Source organism: Silene latifolia, chromosome 8 (assembly GCF_048544455.1).
Source record: "Silene latifolia isolate original U9 population chromosome 8, ASM4854445v1, whole genome shotgun sequence".
NCBI lineage: Eukaryota > Viridiplantae > Streptophyta > Magnoliopsida > Caryophyllales > Caryophyllaceae > Silene > Silene latifolia.
The window spans coordinates 4,865,973-4,885,161 of NC_133533.1; the positions used below are offsets into that span (position 1 = coordinate 4,865,973).

General features: G+C 34.2%; 1 protein-coding gene across 3 annotated transcripts in view; it reads right to left on the minus strand.

Moving 5' to 3' along the window:
- The window catches only part of LOC141596116 (uncharacterized), a 50,536-nt gene extending 31,347 nt beyond the window's left edge, over nucleotides 1-19,189 (minus strand). For 2 of the 3 annotated variants that reach the window (XM_074416158.1, XM_074416155.1), the window contains exon 1: nucleotides 18,925-19,189. In XM_074416158.1, coding sequence (XP_074272259.1) covers nucleotides 18,925-19,136 — 212 coding nt within the window. In that variant the 5' untranslated portion in view covers nucleotides 19,137-19,189. Of the gene's footprint in view, nucleotides 1-575; nucleotides 812-18,924 lie in introns of those variants that run through there. The other variant, XM_074416154.1, reaches the window with a different exon arrangement.

A 19,189-nucleotide genomic window follows, 5' to 3' on the forward strand; every position in this document is an offset into this window, starting at 1 on the left:
TGAGTTGATTAAAATAAGTATAAAACTTTACTAAATAAGGAAAGGAGATAGTATTGTGAATAGATGAATAAGAAAAGAGGGATAGTTATTTGAAATAGGAGGGAATATGAGTTTTAGTATAATGTTTTTGAGTACGTTCACTTAAACATTACACTAAAAAAATATATAATATTACTCAAAAACTATACATATAAATTCAAGTATGCTCAGAAAAAATGTATGTATACTCAATAACTAAAAGGGTAAAATATAATATTGGTAAAAAAATATACATACAAATTCAACTATGCTCGGAGAAAATGCATATATAGTCGGTAACTAAAAGGGTATGAGCAAATATATCAGATGCGCAATCCTATTTTCCCCCATTTTTGTATCTCAAAAGTTATACCAAGTATCATGTAACAAGATAACTTTTTTTTTTTGGTACAAAAGAGGGGCTAGGCTCCAATGTAACACGATAACTTACATAGCGGATTAATATTAGACTTTTAAAAGGGCAATATATACTATACATGTTAAGAAATATTATCGATAAAAGTTAGCTCAAGCAGTAAGAAAACTCGCTCACAAACCTGACCCAGTATTTGTTGGTACGGCAAGAACGAATGTGAACAAGGCCGTCGTGGGCATACTCGACAGCAAACTTTGCATTTGGACTAAAAACTTCGTCAGCAGAGTATTCCAAATAACCCTGTGTTTCAATATCATTGATTATGACACTCAAGTATTTGTATGGCGTCTCACCTTGGGTTGCTTTTAATGCCATTGATGAAAAATATGCCATTTTTACGACTACTTTCTTTCTTTGTTTGTGTGTTTCGGTGTTAAAAACCTTAACATTCCTGTCTCCTATTTATAGCCAATAATCATGACTCTTGAGATGGATGTTTCCGTTTTAATATTAAATCGGGTCAAATATCATCTCATTTGTGCATATAAAAAAAATTCGTTATTTTTTCCGTTGTATTCTGCTTTTGTCATGGGCCCTGTTTGGTAAACACCGGATTATTTTCAACATAAACAGATTGCAAGAGCAGATTATAAATGACAGATTTTAACAAAAGGTTTGACTAGCATATTATAATTAGCATAATTAATTTAAGTGTATTATAGATATAAGTTAGTTAAGGCTTTAACTAACTGCTTTGTAACTAACCTAGAACCTAGCTAACTAATTCTGTTAGAACTAACCATAGTTAGTTAGAGTTAGTTGGTTAAGAGAAGGTCGGTGATCTCTTTGTATAAATATAAGAACATCATGCTTTTCTGATGTATCTTTGAATAATATAATTCTTAGTTTCTATTCTTTCTATCTTCTTCTACAATTCTTACATCAATCTTAATCACACAATTGATCAATCATAATCACTGAGGTTGGGTTTTAATATGGTATCAGAGCTATGGGTTCTTTAACTGAAGCTAATGCATATGCAAGTTACAAGAATACTGATCATAAGAAAGGGGGTTATCAGGGTGTCAAGAATTCTTCAGAAGTTGCTATTAAACACTGTGATAATTGCAACAGAGATGGTCATACCAGGGAAACTTGTTTTGGCTTGGTCAAGTGTCCCCATTGTCAGAAGACGGGTCATAATCCAGTGAACTGCTTTGTAATTAAGGGTTTTCCTGGAGACAAGGGGAAAGGCAAGGCTAAAGGTGGTTCTGGTTATCCAAAAAGAGGAGCTCATGCTGCTGATCTTTTACTTGATTCTCCCTTGGATGAAGATCCTATTTCTGAGGTGGATCGTACAGGTTGCAGTGCTAATTCCAGTTCTTTATTAACTGCTGATATGCTAGATGGTCTGGTTACTTCTGTTGTAGATCAGGTTCTGAAAAGAATTTCTGATCAACAACCTCATGTTTCATCTGCTAATTTTGCAGGTAAGTTTTATCCACTATCTTATGCATTCACCGCTAATAAATCTGGTTATATGCATGATTGGATTGTGGATACTGGTGCATCAGATCATATGACCCATGATCTTGATATTTTAAGTGATGTTAAAGTCTTTAAGAAACCAGTAAGGGTAGGTTTGCCTGGTGGTAGTGTTAAACTAGTACACAAAGTAGGTTCTGTTGCATTGACTGATAATCTGAAGCTGTTGAATGTCTTCTTTATCCCTGATTTCAAGCAAAATCTTTTGTCAGTTGGAAAATTGCTTGACCATAATCGTTTAACTGTTGTTTTTACTGCCTCTGGTTGTGAATTTCAGGCCCTTTCAAATAAGCTAGTTATTGCAAGGGGAACCAGGATGGGAGATTTATACAGATTTAATAGGACATTGCAGCCTGTGGGTGTTAGTCAATCTGCTGGTTTAGTTAAAGCATTAGTTCATAAAAAATTTCAGAATTCGAATACAGATAGCTTGTTAAGCCATTTTACTCTTCAGAATTATGCTTCTTATGCATCTTCAAAAGTTTTAGATTTGTTTCATGTAAGGTTAGGGCACATGTCTGTTGAGAAATTGAAGTATGTACCTGACTTTCAGAATATAATATAAAGAGATTTTACTTGCAATACTTGTATCTATGCTAAACATCACAGATTGCCTTTTCCTGCTAGTTCAAGTAGGGCTACTAGATGCTTTGAGTTGATTCATTTGGATGTATGGGGTCCATACAGGACACCTTCTATGACAGGGGCTAAGTCTTTTCTGACTATTTTAGATGATTACTCTCGTAATACATGGACAATACTTTTTCAAAACAAAGATCAAGTTGCAAATTTGATAAAAGATTACATTTTATATGTTGAAAATCAGTTTGACAGCAAGATAAAGATAGTTAGATCAGACAATGGTACTGAATTTTTGCAGCAACATTGTGATTCTTTATTTAAATCTAGAGGAATTTTGCATCAAACCAGTATAGTAGGCACTCCCCAACAGAATGGGAGAGTTGAACGTAAACATAGACACTTGTTGGAGACTGCTAGGGCTCTTAGATTACATGCTAATTTGCCCATTAAATTTTGGGGAGACTGCCTTCTTACAGCTACCCATCTAATTAACTTAATGCCATCTTCTGCTATTCAAAACAAGATACCTTATGAATTGCTTTTTGGGGAGAAACCATCTTATGATACTTTGAGAGTGTTTGGTTGTAGTTGTTTTGCTACAATGCCACCTACTTTTAGTGATAAGTTTGGTTCAAGGGCAAGGCATTGTATTTTTATTGGGTATCCACATAGGCAAAAAGGTTATAGATTATATGATTTGGTGTTACATAAGGTTTTTGTCAGCAGAGATGTCAGGTTTCAAGAGAATGTTTTTCCTTTTAAGAAAGATAAAAGCTATGATAACTTGGATATCACAACCAATGAGTTAGTGAATCCTGCTACTTCTTCAATTATTATTAATTCTCAAGAGCCAGTCAACAATACACAAAGTCAGGATACTGGGATACCAACCAGTACAAGTATCCCTGCTTCAGTTGAAGCTGCAGCAGAGGGGCAGGTTGTTGAACCTGTCAGAAGATCATCAAGATCCAGACAAGTTACCTCTTCTTTATAAGATTATCACTACCAGTTACCTGGCAAAGGACTGTCTTCAGCAAGTACATCACTTGCTGCAGCATTCCAGGCAACTGTTTTACCTGCTTTGGAGGGTTATGATCCTGAGTATGTTGGATCTCTTGCTAATGTTATGCAAGAGCATGAGCCTTATTCTTACTGTCAAGCAAAGACTGATGAAAGATGGGTCCAAGCTATGCAAAAGGAAGTTCAGGCTTTAGAAGATAATCACACTTGGGAGGTTGTTTCATTGCCACCAGGTCACAAACCCATTGGATCTAAATGGGTGTATAAGATTAAGTATCAACCTAATGGTACAGTTGAGAGGTTTAAAGCTAGGTTGGTAGCCAAGGGGTTCAACCAAGTTAAAGATAAGGATTATAAACACACATTCTCTCCAGTTGCTAAATTCACAACTGTTAGAACTTTACTAGCAGTGTAAAGCAAAGCAAGAGATTGGCCATTATTCCAGTTAGATATCAATAATGCCTTCTTACATGGCTTTATTGATGAAGATGTATATATGAAACCACCTGAGGGTTATGAGATAGAACTTGGCAAAGTCTGTAAGCTTAAGAGATCATTGTATGGGTTGAAACAAGCAAGTAGACAATGGAATAAGGAGCTTACTCTTTTTCTGAAAGGTTTGGGTTATATACAATCTAGACAAGACTATTCTCTATTCACAAAAGAGGACTCAAAGACTAAGGATTTTACAGTTCTGTTAGTTTATGTTGATGACATGCTATTAACTGGTACATCAACTGCTGAAATTGATGCAGTCAAGCAACAGCTAGATAAAGCATTCTCCATTAAAGATTTAGGAAAACTAAGGTACTTTCTTGGTCTAGAGATCTCCAGGAACAGTGAGGGGATGATGATAAACCAAAGGAAGTATATCATGGATATTTTAGCTGATTTGCAGATGGAAAATTGCAGTACAGTTAAATTTCCTATGCAAAAGGGTCTTAAGCTTTCAACTAAACAGGGTGAATTAATGGACAATCCTGAGCAGTACAGGCGCCTGGTAGGGAGATTGCTATATCTTAATATGTCACGGCCAGATATTTCCTACAGTGTTCAGCATTTGAGTCAATTTGTCTCTCAACCAAGGGTACCCCATATGCAGGCTGCATTACATGTTGTCAAATATTTGAAGAGCAGCATTAATGCAGGCCTATTCTACAAGTCTAACAATGATCTTCAGTTAACTGCCTTCAGTGACGCAGATTGGGGCCAATGTGCCTACTCTTGCAGATCTCTTAGTGGCTATTGCATCATGTTAGGACAGTCCTTGATCTCTTGGAAGACCAAGAAACAAGTAACTGTCAGCAAAAGCACTGTAGAGTCAGAATATCGCAGTTTATCTTATGCAACATCTGAATTGATCTGGTTGGCAGCAGTACTTAAAGATCTACATATTCCTATCACTCATCCAATATCTTTATACTGTGATAACAACGCAGCAATCCATATCACAGAAAATCCAGTTTTCCATGAGAGAACCAAACATTTGAACATCGACTGCCACTTTGTCAGGGACAAACAACTAGAAGGATTTCTAATTACTAAGCATATCAGGACTGGCAATCAACTAGCTGATATAATGACAAAACCCCTAGGGGCAGATCAACATTCTTATCTCTCTCATAAGCTTGGACTGATCTTTCAAACCAGTCCAGCTTAAGGGGGGAATATTATAGATATAAGTTAGTTAAGGCTTTAACTAACTGCTTTGTAACTAACCTAGAACCTAGCTAACTAATTCTGTTAGAACTAACCATAGTTAGTTAGAGTTAGTTGGTTAAGAGAAGGTCGGTGATCTCTTTGTATAAATATAAGAACATCATGCTTTTCTGATGTATCTTTGAATAATATAATTCTTAGTTTCTATTCTTTCTATCTTCTTCTACAATTCTTACATCAATCTTAATCACACAATTGATCAATCATAATCACTGAGGTTGGGTTTTAATAAAGTGTTTGGTAACTGACAGATTACAATTAGTAGATTGTTAGTTTTCTTTATAAAATGTATTCCGTCTGTCCCGATCATTTGTGGTCCCTTTTCATATTGGGGTTTCACAGTGAGTTGTTATCCTTTCTATTTTAAGAACGAACTTGATGAACAATTTGATCATTCACAGTCAATTTGTCCCACTTGTCATTTAGTAATTTGCTCATTCCTCTTCCCTTGGTCTTTGTGCCAAAATCAAAGGACAACAATTGACCGGGACAGAGGGAGTAGTAAAATTTTCTAGTTTAGAATATGTTAACCAATGTGCTGGGGTAAGCAACATATTGACCCCAAATATATTGTTTCTATATGTTATTTACCAAACACTAAAATTAGATATTGACTGGTCAAACATGGTAAAACGCTTAAATATGCTAAAAATTGGCCAATATGCCATTTCCAAACAACGTTTTACTTAATAAGTTTTCAGCTTAGGACGGGTATAAGAAGGATGTACACGTCTTAACTACGAATTTGTGATGATAATACTAAAGTGTCTCATTCTACCATATTTATATATACATGGAGGACAAATTGGAAGGAGTTATGCAGTCCCACACGAATTATCTCGCTTGAGTATAGCTGCTCGATATGCCTTAGCTTGCTAGAAGTCAATGTGATTTGGCACTTAAATGGTTTACGTACTTGCTAAATCCCGAACACTTTGCCTCTATTATTCCAATCTTCCCCTTCTTTCCCTCTCAAAACTAAATAAATTCATTAATAGTTCATCAGTTATGGATCTTAATTCGTACATAGCAGAAGTAATTTTGCCATGGTTGTCGATTTTATCGGAGTACGGTGTAGCTTATACACGTACCAACAATTGCACAAGAAGATGATTCACCAGCAACATTCACTACTACAATTTTAGGCTAAGAGGACGCCCCTTAGAAGACGGTTGGGGATGGGACCGTCATATATCGGACAACAAATTTGGCACCATTAGTGATCACATCAATAGGACGATTAATGGAGACACCCGTCCTCCTAGTAAAAGTAACAAGGACGGTTGGTCAATAAAAACGTCCTCTTATTAATAAACTAGGCGGTTATTTACTAGAACTGTCTTCTTATTTTTTAATAGCAGTGATGATTAAATTCCCTTCGATTGTTATTACCTTCCCCAATTCCCCTCTTATTCAATCAACACATACACTAGATCGTCATACCCTAGCATCACCGCATCTCGTTACCACCATCACCTCCTCTCTTTACCACCATCAGACGCTATCACCAACGCGCCTCGTAAACTACCACCACCACGTTCTCCTTCATCGTCGCCCTAACATACTACCACTGATCGTCCTAACTTAAGTGTGCCAAAATCCAAGGTAATATCAATTTTATCTCATTTATTTCATTTCACTTTCAATTTTCTTGCAATATTCTTCGCCTATTTTGTGTAAAATGAGTATTTTATGCCTCAATTTATACCTAGTAGTGTTGCTCGTGTCCTAATCTTCTTCTTTAGGCGTTCGTTTTCGATTTCGCAAAATACAAAACCCTAAAAATTAAGAATTTTCAATTTCTTTCGCAAAACTCAGGACGAAACCTTGAACTCTGATACCATGTCATCAGAACAAATGAGCCTGGGTCTTATCCGGACGGAGGAGAGATGTACCATAAACAACTCAAGGGCGGTTACATCATAAAACCAATTGTTAAAAATAGAAGGAGTAGTGATACAAAAACTGCGCGAAAGCGGCTTAACTGAAAACGAACAATAACAAAATAAGGGATATTTGCTTCGAAATCTATCTAGAAATTGAAACAATGGGATATTTGCGCGATCTAGGCCTATAGATTGAACACTGGTGAGAAATACCAAGACCCATTGATTGTTACTCATGTTAGTACTTGAAAACGCGTCAAACAATAAACGCGTCAAACAATAACGATTTTGGAACGAACTCGTCGGACCGAGTTTACAACTGTAAACGAAAAAATTGTTGTTTTTATTCAATAACTCATTCTCTAAAACAAATACAATCGAGTCCTATTTATAGTTAACTAATTTAACTCCTATTCGGAATAAGGGAACATCTCCTTAACCGACTACTAGATGGCTTAATTGCCTTATTTTAAAGCGGCTAGAATTTAGAAAATAAACTAGAGTTCTAATTAAACTAGGAAATAAATATTCTACTACGACTAGGATATAGTAAACCTATTACTACTAAAATTAGGAAACTTTTAATATTGCTTAATAAATTAGGATTCATATTCCCGCTGCCTTGGTCACCAAGTAACGCCTCTTCTCCTAAAGTGTTTAGGACAATTATCTTATCCTTAGCCTTTGTCTCTAAGCGTCTATGTAATGGCGGCTTATACGTCCTCTTTCTAGCCCCAATCACACAAATCTGACTTGTCTCAGCATTTAGATCTTCCATGTCGATGTTTGCCTTATCTTTCTGATCCAATATCGCATGTGGATTAGAAAAAGTCTGATTTTGTTTTTGTACATATAATAGTACATAAACTACGAGTACATAATTAAATTAGTTTGTAAAACAAAAAATTTAAAAATTAAACTTCAATTTGATTGATAATTCAATACATAAACTTTTGAAAAAAAGTTTCCATATAAGATTTTCCCATATGACGTTTTATTATACGTAGTATAAAAGTTCGAGATGAATTTTGTTATACTTTTACTTTGTATTTATTTTAAAAAAAATCCATGCAAATATTGTACGGGTTTAAAAGCAGTTTTAATTCCAATAAAAAGAATAGTCTTGCGTTAAAGTTCGTTATCAGAATTAGGCTGCACGCATTCGTTGGAGAGATAAGCCGGTTCATAAGTTCCCAGAATTTCTATCTAGGAGTCCAATTTTTACAAATTTTAGGATATTTCATCCCAAAACCAATATTGGTCTGTTGGACACTCACATGTATGCGCAAGAGCTATTTTTTCACTCCCCTAACCCTAATCTTATACCTACCAGTTGCCATAACCTAATATTGATAACTACTGTGGATAAATTTATTGCTTTTTTCTATACAATTTTATATACACAAGTGATATATATTTGGCACGTTTTAAGTTTATGATACATGAATAATGTTTTTGTCTTAAAGGGAAACTTAATTATTTCCGTTGACGACGCGAACTGTTTTTGTCTTAAAGGGAGACTTAATTATTTCCGTTGACTTGTTCGTCAATGTTGTAGAGATAAAGTTCCACATATAGTACAAGCAACTAATTGCTCAATTTCTATCTTCTAATTCAAGTGTTCCTACATAAAGCGTGTTTGGATAATGATATGTTTGTTCATTTTCAATTCGAATAATTTTGTTTGCTTTAGGGTTCATGAGCTTCGTCTAATCCTTCCTATTTCTTAGCCAATAAGACATTGTTTATTTGTATTTCAATTAAATTCAGCTTAGTTTAATTCAATTCGATTAAGGTTTTATGAGTTCATTTTAGTTTAGTTCATTTCAACAATGGTCTTGTAAATTAAGTTCAGCTCAAATATTTTAATTCCAACAAAAAGATAGGCTTGTGTTAACTTTTTTTATCGGGTCTAGGCCGTACGTACGCATACACATGAGATATAAGCCGGATTATAAGTTCAAAAACTCCATCCCAAATCCCAATTTTTATAGGTTTTAGGGATATTTCATCCCAAAACCAATTTTGATGTGTTGGACACTCACATGTGTCTTTAGTTCGGGTGAGAAACCCTAATCTTATACCTACCTAGGCCCCGCCATAACCTAATATTAGAACTATCATAGACATAGATAATATTCTTATAATATTTAAATTTAATTATCTACAGTATATTTACATACTCCCTCCTATTCTTCTTTTTCTTCCCCTTTGGATGGGGCACAAAAATTAAGGAGGAGAATAAAATATGAATTGTGAGTTGGGTGGGGTTTGATGATAGGAGAGAAGAATGAATAAAATAAGGAATTGTGAGTTGGGTGGGGTTTGGTGATAGGAGAGAGAAATGAATAATTAGGAATTAAATAAAGAATTGTGAGTTGGGTGGGGTTTGGTGATAGGAGAGAGGAATGAATAAAATAAGATTAAAAGTTTCCAAAAAAGGAAAGGGGAAGAAAACCTGAATAATCCGTTTTAGGAAATAGGGAAGAAAATAGAGAATAGGAGGGAGTATATCGTATTCCTTATCAGTTATTGTAAATGTGTAATCTTTCGAATGATCTATAAATCTATAATCTGTCCATCAGCTACCTATTTGGCCATAGTAATTAACACAAATCCTCATTTAAAACGGGCATATCTGTCTTAACCTTAAAACGGGTCAAATATCACACTTAAGACAGAAACACAATGGATTGATATTAACAAAAGAATTGTTTCATCTATGTGTCTTAACCATAAAGTGGGTTAAGTATCACACATTCACACCCGTTTTAATATCTTAAGCGGGTTAAGCCATGCATGAAGGTTCGATAAGGTCTCCATCCAACTTTCAACTTTGACAGTCTATTGTGTTCACATATTAAGTTACGTGGAAAGATGTTTAAGTTAAGCTTGATTCACATAGTACAAATAACAAATTGTTCAATTTCTAATTTCTAGTTCAAGTGTTCTACATAAAACGTGTTTGGATAAAAAATTTGTTCACTTTCAAGCCGAATAATTTTGTTTGCTTACCGGTTCATCAACTTCGTTTAATCATTCCTATTTTCAAGTCGAATAATTTGATTTCAGTTAATTGAACTCCTTTTATTTCAATTCAATTCAATTCGGGTTATGTGTGTGGGTTCGATTTAGCTCGTTTTTGTTTATTCACTTAGTTTACTTTAACAATAGTTGTATGAATTATAATCAGTTCCTATTATTGTGAGATGAAACTAAAAGTGAAAAATGATAACTATTGACAAAAAAAACAAATTGAAAATGGGTGCGGTAGATACTTGGTTTACCGTCCATCCACTCATCCTCGTAACCCTAATTTTATATCTATCGTCACCTATTATTGGTAAGTATCATAAATATTACTCTTACAATATCTATATTTGATTTTCAACCGTATATTCACATATACCGTATTCCTTATCGCCTCGTAATCTCTAGAATGATCTATTATCTATCTTATAGCTTACTCATTGGCCATAGTAAATACGTAGCAGTTGCAACTTGATGGCTGGTGCAATGAAGCCATGCATGAAGGTGTAATAAGTCTGCAGATGGTACAAAGCACGGTGATCTCATTTAGGGTCTGTTTGGATAGGAGGATTTGGAGGGAAAGAGAGGGGAGGGAAAGGAAGGGATGATAAATCCTTTATTTGGTTAGCAAAATGGAGGTGGAGGGATTTTGAGGGGAGGGAAAATGAATCCTTTGAGGGGAGGGAAAATGAATCCCTCCAATTCCTCCCTCCAAGCCAAATTATTTCCTCTCTAACAAAGGCAAGATTTGGAGGGAAAATGACCTCCTCCATTCTCCCTCCCCTTCCCTTCCATCCCTTTCTCTTCCCTCCTTCTCCCTCCCCTCCTTTTCTCTCCACTTTTGTTATCCAAACACACCCTTAAGGTCTTCATCTAACTTTCAATTTTCACACTCTTGAGTTCATACTTAAAGTCTTAAGTCTTAACAGTGTCTACAACAGTATAGCTAGTCGAGACTTTGTACTTATTTTAATCACCTCATATCACAACAATACCTCACAATACCTTCTTTATCCTCAATTACCTCACCGCACAACAATACTTTATGCTTATTTAAATCAAACCCTTAAATCTTGTGTCACCCATAAATAAGGGAGGTTATAAAGACTAATTAAAAGGGAGTATAAGTTAGTGGAATAGTGGGGACTTGAGACCCCACAACTTTTTGACAATTGACATTTTTTATCATCAGAACCTTGATATGAAAACTAGTTTTAAGTCCGTGCAATAATTGCACGGGATTAAATATGTATTCGTTTTATGGAGTGAGCGTGTAACTTTAATTTATACAAAAATATATTCATCCAAAAATTGTAAAACTACTCTTACTAATCTTTATAGAAATAAAGAGCTTTTACACGATTATACATTTTCATAATATTTACTCATATATATCAAGAACTGTTGGACATATATAGAAATGGGTGACTCGGAAGTAAAAAAGCCGACATATAAAAAAAATCTGGGTATTAAAATCTTGATTTGCCCAATACTAAATTTGGTTCATCAGCCCAACAATTTAGTGTGGATGACCCGTCCAAGTTAATGAGCTACAAACCCTCGTGTGTCCATACTCCATAGTGTTCTGCTCATTCATTCACATTCGCTCGTCTTTCAACTTCTCATATGCGCAACTTTCTTGCTTACTACCTTATATATTTACTCTCCCCATTCTCAATTACTTTACAGAAAATATTAATTCATCCTTACGGGAACAACATCGACATATTATATGATGTGATAAAATTTAAGAATTTCATCCATTTTAGCATGTTTGATAAAATTATCCTCTATCTTTTTCGATTTTTATTTTTTTTGTAGCATATGCTCATCAGAGTTTGTACTCCATTTTAGAGCAATTGTATTTGCAATTGATAAATCATTGTTAAAATATTAATAATAAATTATTTACGTTTCCCATTTCTGTAGCTTTTAATATTTGGATTTGTCACATGCATTTTATTAAAATTATTCATTCAAGTATTTGAATCCTTTTTTTTCAATCTTATTTTTTCATGTATTATAAATGTGATGATTTGATTTTGTAAAATAGAAACTTTATCCTATTAATTTAAGAGATTAATCGGTTTATTATTATTTTGGTTGTAAAAATTGATTTAACCACTTATATGTTATATCAAGTATCAAATTGTTATTATATGATGTGATTATTAACATAAAATTATTTCATCATCAAATCATAGTTGATCACATTTGTTATATCACATTTATTTGGAGTAAAAAAATTGAATTTTTGAGTTTTTTTCCATCAAGATATATATTAAATCCGGGCCTATGTTAATTTTATGTATAAAGGATGTATGCCGATAATCGATATGAATTTGCTTGTGCACATTTTAATTTTACCTGTCAGGTATTCAAGAGGTCGATTTTTTTGGAATTGTAATTTATTATTATTAATTTGTCGTCGTTTAATATAGGATTTTTTGTGCAAATTTCTATTTTTTTATATTTTATTCTTACTATAAGATTAAGTGTAATTAATTTTTTTTTTATCATAAGCTTTTTTAACATATGAATATATGGATTTATATGAAGTTTATGTAATCTAATCTAAAATATGAAATGGAAAGCAATTAAATTAAATCACCTCAAGTCCTCAATCCCACGTTCTAACTAGCTTTGAATAATTAATTTTTTTTTTCCTCAAAATGAGGAACCAATAGGAAGGCAAGAAAAAACCCATCTTTTATAATATGTAGATTTTATGTCTTCAGGACTTCTTAATAATGAAACGAACAATAATTACATTAAAATTGAGCCATAATAAATGAAATGAACAATAATTTTATGTCTTCAGGACTCAAGAGTCTTGATCTAGGAAGGAAAACAACAATTGGTGAGGTTCTTATTACTCGGCCGTAATATAACTTCATATTTTTTGGATATGTAGTCGTCGTTCTCCCCTTTTCTTTCATCCCTTTCCTTTCCCTCTTTCCCCCTTTCTTTCGTTTCCATTCATTTTTGGTATCCAAACAAGGTCTTAATAACATCCTTAAAAGTTGAAACAATCACGACTATCCGATTTTCCCTTGAGACTGATTTGTCGCATTCAAGCACCCTCAAACCTCCTATGCTGATTTATCTGACTTGAGACGCCGTCGGTAGGATTTACAGACATTATTATTTCGGGATCATGAAATCTCGAAACCGTGTATTGTACACTTTAACTTGGAGGAAAGGGAGAGTAGGGATTTGAAAGGAACAATTTTTCATTGTTTGGATAATAAAATAAGGGTGAAGAGATTTGGAGGGGAGAGATAACGGATCCTTCCATTCCCCTCTTCCAAGCCAAAATGTTTTCTCTCTCCCTTTCCCTTCCCTCTACCGTATTTCTTATCAACTTGTAAATGTGTATATTAGAGATATATTAGAGATAATTATTCATATTACGCTCCCTCACTCAAATGTCCATTGGGCTTGAAGAATAGTTAGTGTACAGGCTCGAGTGGTTAGTGCACAGACTCCCCCGTACCTTGTGCTGAAATTTCATTTCGTGAGTTATTGAGGAGTTATTGTGGTTGTCAGGATTCGAACCCGTGACTTGTGATCACGCTGACTCTAATACCATGATAGTTGAACAATTCAACTAAAATCTTAAGGCCATGATTAAGGTCCAATTATTATAATTATTTATATTAGGTGGCCACTGCAATGAAGCCATGCACGAAGATGCAATTAAGCTGCACATAGTACAAACAACAGTGATGACTTCATACTTAAACGTGTCTACAACGGTTAGCTGCTAGAATAGTGTTTGGTCATCCATTCACACTTACCCAATAATCAAACTATCCAAACCAATAGAAAGCTTATTGTGTCATTGTTATTGTCATTGGCCCTATAATCATCGTAATTTTAATTATTCAATATTACCCCTATATATCTAACTTATTTTTGATGGACAAGGGCAAAATAGGTGTGAAATAAATGTAGGGAGGCGAAACAAGTAAAATGGGGAGCGTGCTACAATAATTTTGCAAAAATAATTCAACATGCACTAGTGTACTATTGTGCTGCCCAATTTCGCAACTACCCTTCAACGTAGACTGAATATTTAATGTCGACATGACAAACGAGTTAATCGAATCAGGTATGAATCGTGGCAGTTTTGTCAATTCTATTCCCAGGTGATCCTTATGATGAGGTCGATATTCAGTGATCTGCACATTATTCGTGCACAACAAAGTTATGCATCCAAAATTAACGGTAACAACTAACAACACCTGTGAGCATTGTTGTCAGAATCCCGATTCGATGCTACGATTCTACGATTTTACGATCTAAAAATGTTTGACCGATCCTGGATCTTACGATTCTATTATGGTTGTAGAATCTTACGATCCTAATCATCTGGAAATTTCTAGAGGTAGAATCATAATACGATCCTACGATCCGATTTCATAATAAAAAAAATCAATATATATTTTTATATAATGACATCGTAAACTCAAATTTCGGGTAAGTTGTAGAAACATGTTCATATAATAATATCAAAATCAATAATTATCAATATTTTATGGATAAATATTAATAAATAAGTATTTTAATCTTCAATGATATGTTTTTACCAAAAAATAACTATAATTGGTGAGTTTAATTTGTAGAATCTTACGATTATACGATCCTATTCTCCCGATTCGATCCTACCTTCCCCGTCGAACCAAAGTAAAATCCCGATCCTGACAACATTGCCTGTGAGCAACCGAGCAAGAAGAATATGCAGATGGAGTCGATAGCAACCACTGGTAGCTAAGTCTACCATATATGAAAGAGAAGTAGAGAGTGGTAGACTCGTAGGTTATGCTTGATGAACCCATGCGAAAGGCAGAGGAGCGGATAAGGCCGCCTACAAAAAAAAACAAAAATTCACCGCACTAAAAGCATTGCGCTACAACTAGACCTCACAAGACATGGCCAGCCGAAACCACTAACCCACAAAGACAAGATACCCTGTAGTTTTCATGGAAAAGATATAAAGAGTAAAGCAAATAAAATACATAGAGCAAGATCAAAGATAAATAACTTAATACAACCTTAGCTTGATAATACACTAGCATTTCTTAGTAGAAATATTTCTTAATAGAAATAAACCATTACATTTATTTATTAGGACACGTACTATAATTAGCAAACAAAGGGAAATAATCGTCTTTTCTGGAATTACGTTACATAGAACAATACGTGGTCGTTTCGATTATTTATTTCACAATTCCACACACAACATATGATTTGATATGATATGATTCTCCGATTTTAGTCGGTGGAGGTGGTAAGTTGTGAAAACTTAAGCTTGAGCTCCTCGGGTACATCTTCATAGTGCACATCATGATAGAAGTTGTAGGCATTGACACCAGTGAAGACGCCATCGGCTAAGGTTGTTCTAATGGTACTCCCATCAGTAAGATGATCAACCTGAGTATAAGTAAAAGGAACATCACAGGTTCCCTTAGTAGCCATGCCCCTTCCTGTGACCCTTTTGAAAGGCGGTACCTTAACCGTGTATGTATCTCCAACTAGTTGTGTTTCCGCTATACTCCCTCCAAATTCATGCGAATAAGATGCCTCGACTGATACCGTGATTTTGCCTTCAGCAATGAATGGAACCCCTGTTGTGAAGCTGGTTTCTACACCAACTTTTACAGAAACGCTGTTGTTCCAAGTAGAGGTTTTTGTGGTTGAAATTGTGAGGTTCATCGACGCCTCTTGCTCCTCGTTTGTTGGGTTGTCATATGTGTGGGTATCCGAACTGATGGGCGATAGGTTGTAGATCCTGGAATTGTCGAGATCAAAGTCGAGGACCTGGACAGACCGAGAAAACACAGTTTCGACCACTTGGAACTGGGCCTCCTTTATTATGCTTGTTGCTGACGCACTCAATCGATCTAGGTCGACGAGCCAGCCTCTTTTGCAAGTTACGAAGGGCTACTACGTCATCTTTCACCCTAACCACCTCAAAAAGCACTATCGGCTTATTAAATTATTAATCTTTTAATTAAGATATTATCTTTTAATCATTATAATCTTTTTTAAACTAAATTATAATCTTTTAATTAAAAATAATATGAAACTGGTATAAATCAAAAAATTCGTATATGAAAAACCTATAAGTTGATATATTAGTTTCATATTAAAAAAAAAAAAAACTTACCACGTACTTAATTCGCATAAAATAATTATGAACTGATATTATTAGTTTCGTGACAAAAAAATTCTTTAAAACAATTTGAGAAAATTTATAAATTGAAATCATTAATTTTGTGATAAAAATTTCATTAAAACACACATTTTATGACTTTACTCAATTCTTTCAATTAGTTTTACATTTTAATTTTTTATCCTTATTAAAATATGAAAAATTTAAAATGTGTCAATTTTAAATCTATAAATAATATATTATAAACTAAAGGATCTAGAAGTACCGCGCATGCATGCACGGGATCTATACTATTACATGTATTAAGAATTTATTTCCTTAAATATCATTTCCCTAATCTTATAAGCCCATATTCTGAGAACTCACAAGAACCTACTCGGCCCCAATGTTTTCTCTTATATAATACAACCAAATTTGGCATTCTCTTCACTAATGAAGAGCATTGAAAAAGCGAATGGTATTAAAGGATAAGATATATTGTATGATATCATATTATCATGTTAGGAATCCAATTTTTCGAACAACGAAATAAACGGTGTTTAAATAAAACCATAATCTTATACTCGTATAAGTTACTGTACTCAGGGGCGGACCCAGAAATTTGTTTTAGGTGTAGCAAAATTACCGTGTTAATAAAATTAGTTGCTAATTGATTGGACGTAATTAACAATGGCTAGATTTAAACTCGAGCTCACGCTCAGGTCGAAACTAATTAAAATCTACTCTAGAATTTTGAAATTCGAATCAAAATCGATCAAATATATATTCTTTTTACATTTCTCTTTTTAAATAATTTAATTTAGTAATAAACAAATATGTATGTAAACTAAAAATTCTCATTAAAAAAGAACCGAGGGGAGCATATCCAAGCCGAAGATGAATTAGTGATAGTATTTGAGAATAGAATGTGCATTGTAACCAAAGCAATTTCTGTCTTACCATAAATTCACATTTTAATTTATGAGCGGCATTTTATTTATATAATCACGTGATAACAAGAATGAGAAGTCAAGAAAATACCGTACATCGTTAAAATTAGTCAAAATATTATTTAAAATATTTCGTAAATTGTTCAAATTAGTGGAAATATTATTTAATACATGACACTTTTTTTTTGGTGTAAACCGGGGTGTCCGCCGTCGACAACAGTGTATTTAATACATGACACTAAATATACAGTCTGTACTTTCTGAGTTTATAATAAAAATTTTGAGTTTTGTTTAAAATATTACTCCCTCCTATTCTAAATAAGTGTCACTATTGAGAGATGGCACAAAAATTAAGGTTTGGGATTAAATAAGGTAAAGTATTGTGGAGGGGTGAGGAGATTGGAGAGAGAGAAGGTATTGTAGGGTATTATTGTGGGGGTAGCTGGTAAGGTGATTAAAATAAGTACTGTTGTAGGTAGGGTTGTTAATGAAACGAGACAGTTCGTGAGCAACTCGAGCTCGACTCGATCAAAGCTCGGCTCGTGCAAGCACGGTTGGGGATCGGACTCGGCTCGAGAGCTTAATGAGTCAAGCAGAGCTAACGTGGGCTCGACTCGCAAAGCTCGTGAGCGACTCGAACTTGTGTAATTCGATAAGATATTACTCATACGGTGTATTTTATTAAAATATTTTGTCATGATTATATGTTTGTATTACACAAATAAAAAATGTCCCATTGATTTTCCAATATTTGTATATAAAACTTTTCGTGTGTTGTTATTGAAAATATCGAGAGAAAAAAACGAAAATTCAACAATTATATACAAACTCAAGTTGAGCTCGAGTTTGGCTCGAACTCGCGTTAAAACTCGCAAGCTTGATAACGAGCACAATTTTTTCAAGTTCGGGTAAGCTCGAGATCGGCTTGAGCTCGAGTTTTACTTTATGAGCACAAGCCGAGCAAGGCCAACCACGAACTTTGCTCGGCTCGTTAACACTCCTAGTTGTAGGGTGAGGTGATTAAAATAAGATAAAGTATGGGCATTGTGGGGTATTGTTGTGGGGTGAGTTGATTAAAATAAGTATAAAACTTTACTAAATAAGGAAAGGAGATAGTATTGTGAATAGATGAATAAGAAAAGAGGGATAGTTATTTGAAATAGGAGGGAATATGAGTTTTAGTATAAAGTTTTTGAGTACGTTCACTTAAACATTACACTAAAAAAATATATAATATTACTCAAAAACTATACATATAAATTCAAGTATGCTCAGAAAAAATGTATGTATACTCAATAACTAAAAGGGTAAAATATAATATTGGTAAAAAAATATACATACAAATTCAACTATGCTCGGAGAAAATGCATATATAGTCGGTAACTAAAAGGGTATGAGCAAATATATCAGATGCGCAATCCTATTTTCCCCCATTTTTGTATCTCAAAAATTATACCAAGTATCATGTAACAAGATAACTTTTTTTTTTTTGGTACAAAAGAGGGGCTAGGCTCCAATGTAACACGATAACTTACATAGCGGATTAATATTAGACTTTTAAAAGGGCAATATATACTATACATGTTAAGAAATATTATCGATAAAAGTTAGCTCAAGGAGTAAGAAAACTCGCTCACAAACCTGACCCAGTATTTGTTGGTACGGCAGGAACGAATGTGAACAAGGCCGTCGTGAGCATACTCGACAGCAAACTTTGCATTTGGACTAACAACTTCGTCAGCAGAGTATTCCAAATAACCCTGTGTTTCAATATCATTGATTATGACACTCAAGTATTTATATGGCGTCTCACCTTGGGTTGCTTTCAGTGCCATTGATGAGAAAAATGCCATTTTTACGACTACTTTCTTTCTTTCTTTGTGTGTTTCGGTGTTAAAAACCTTAA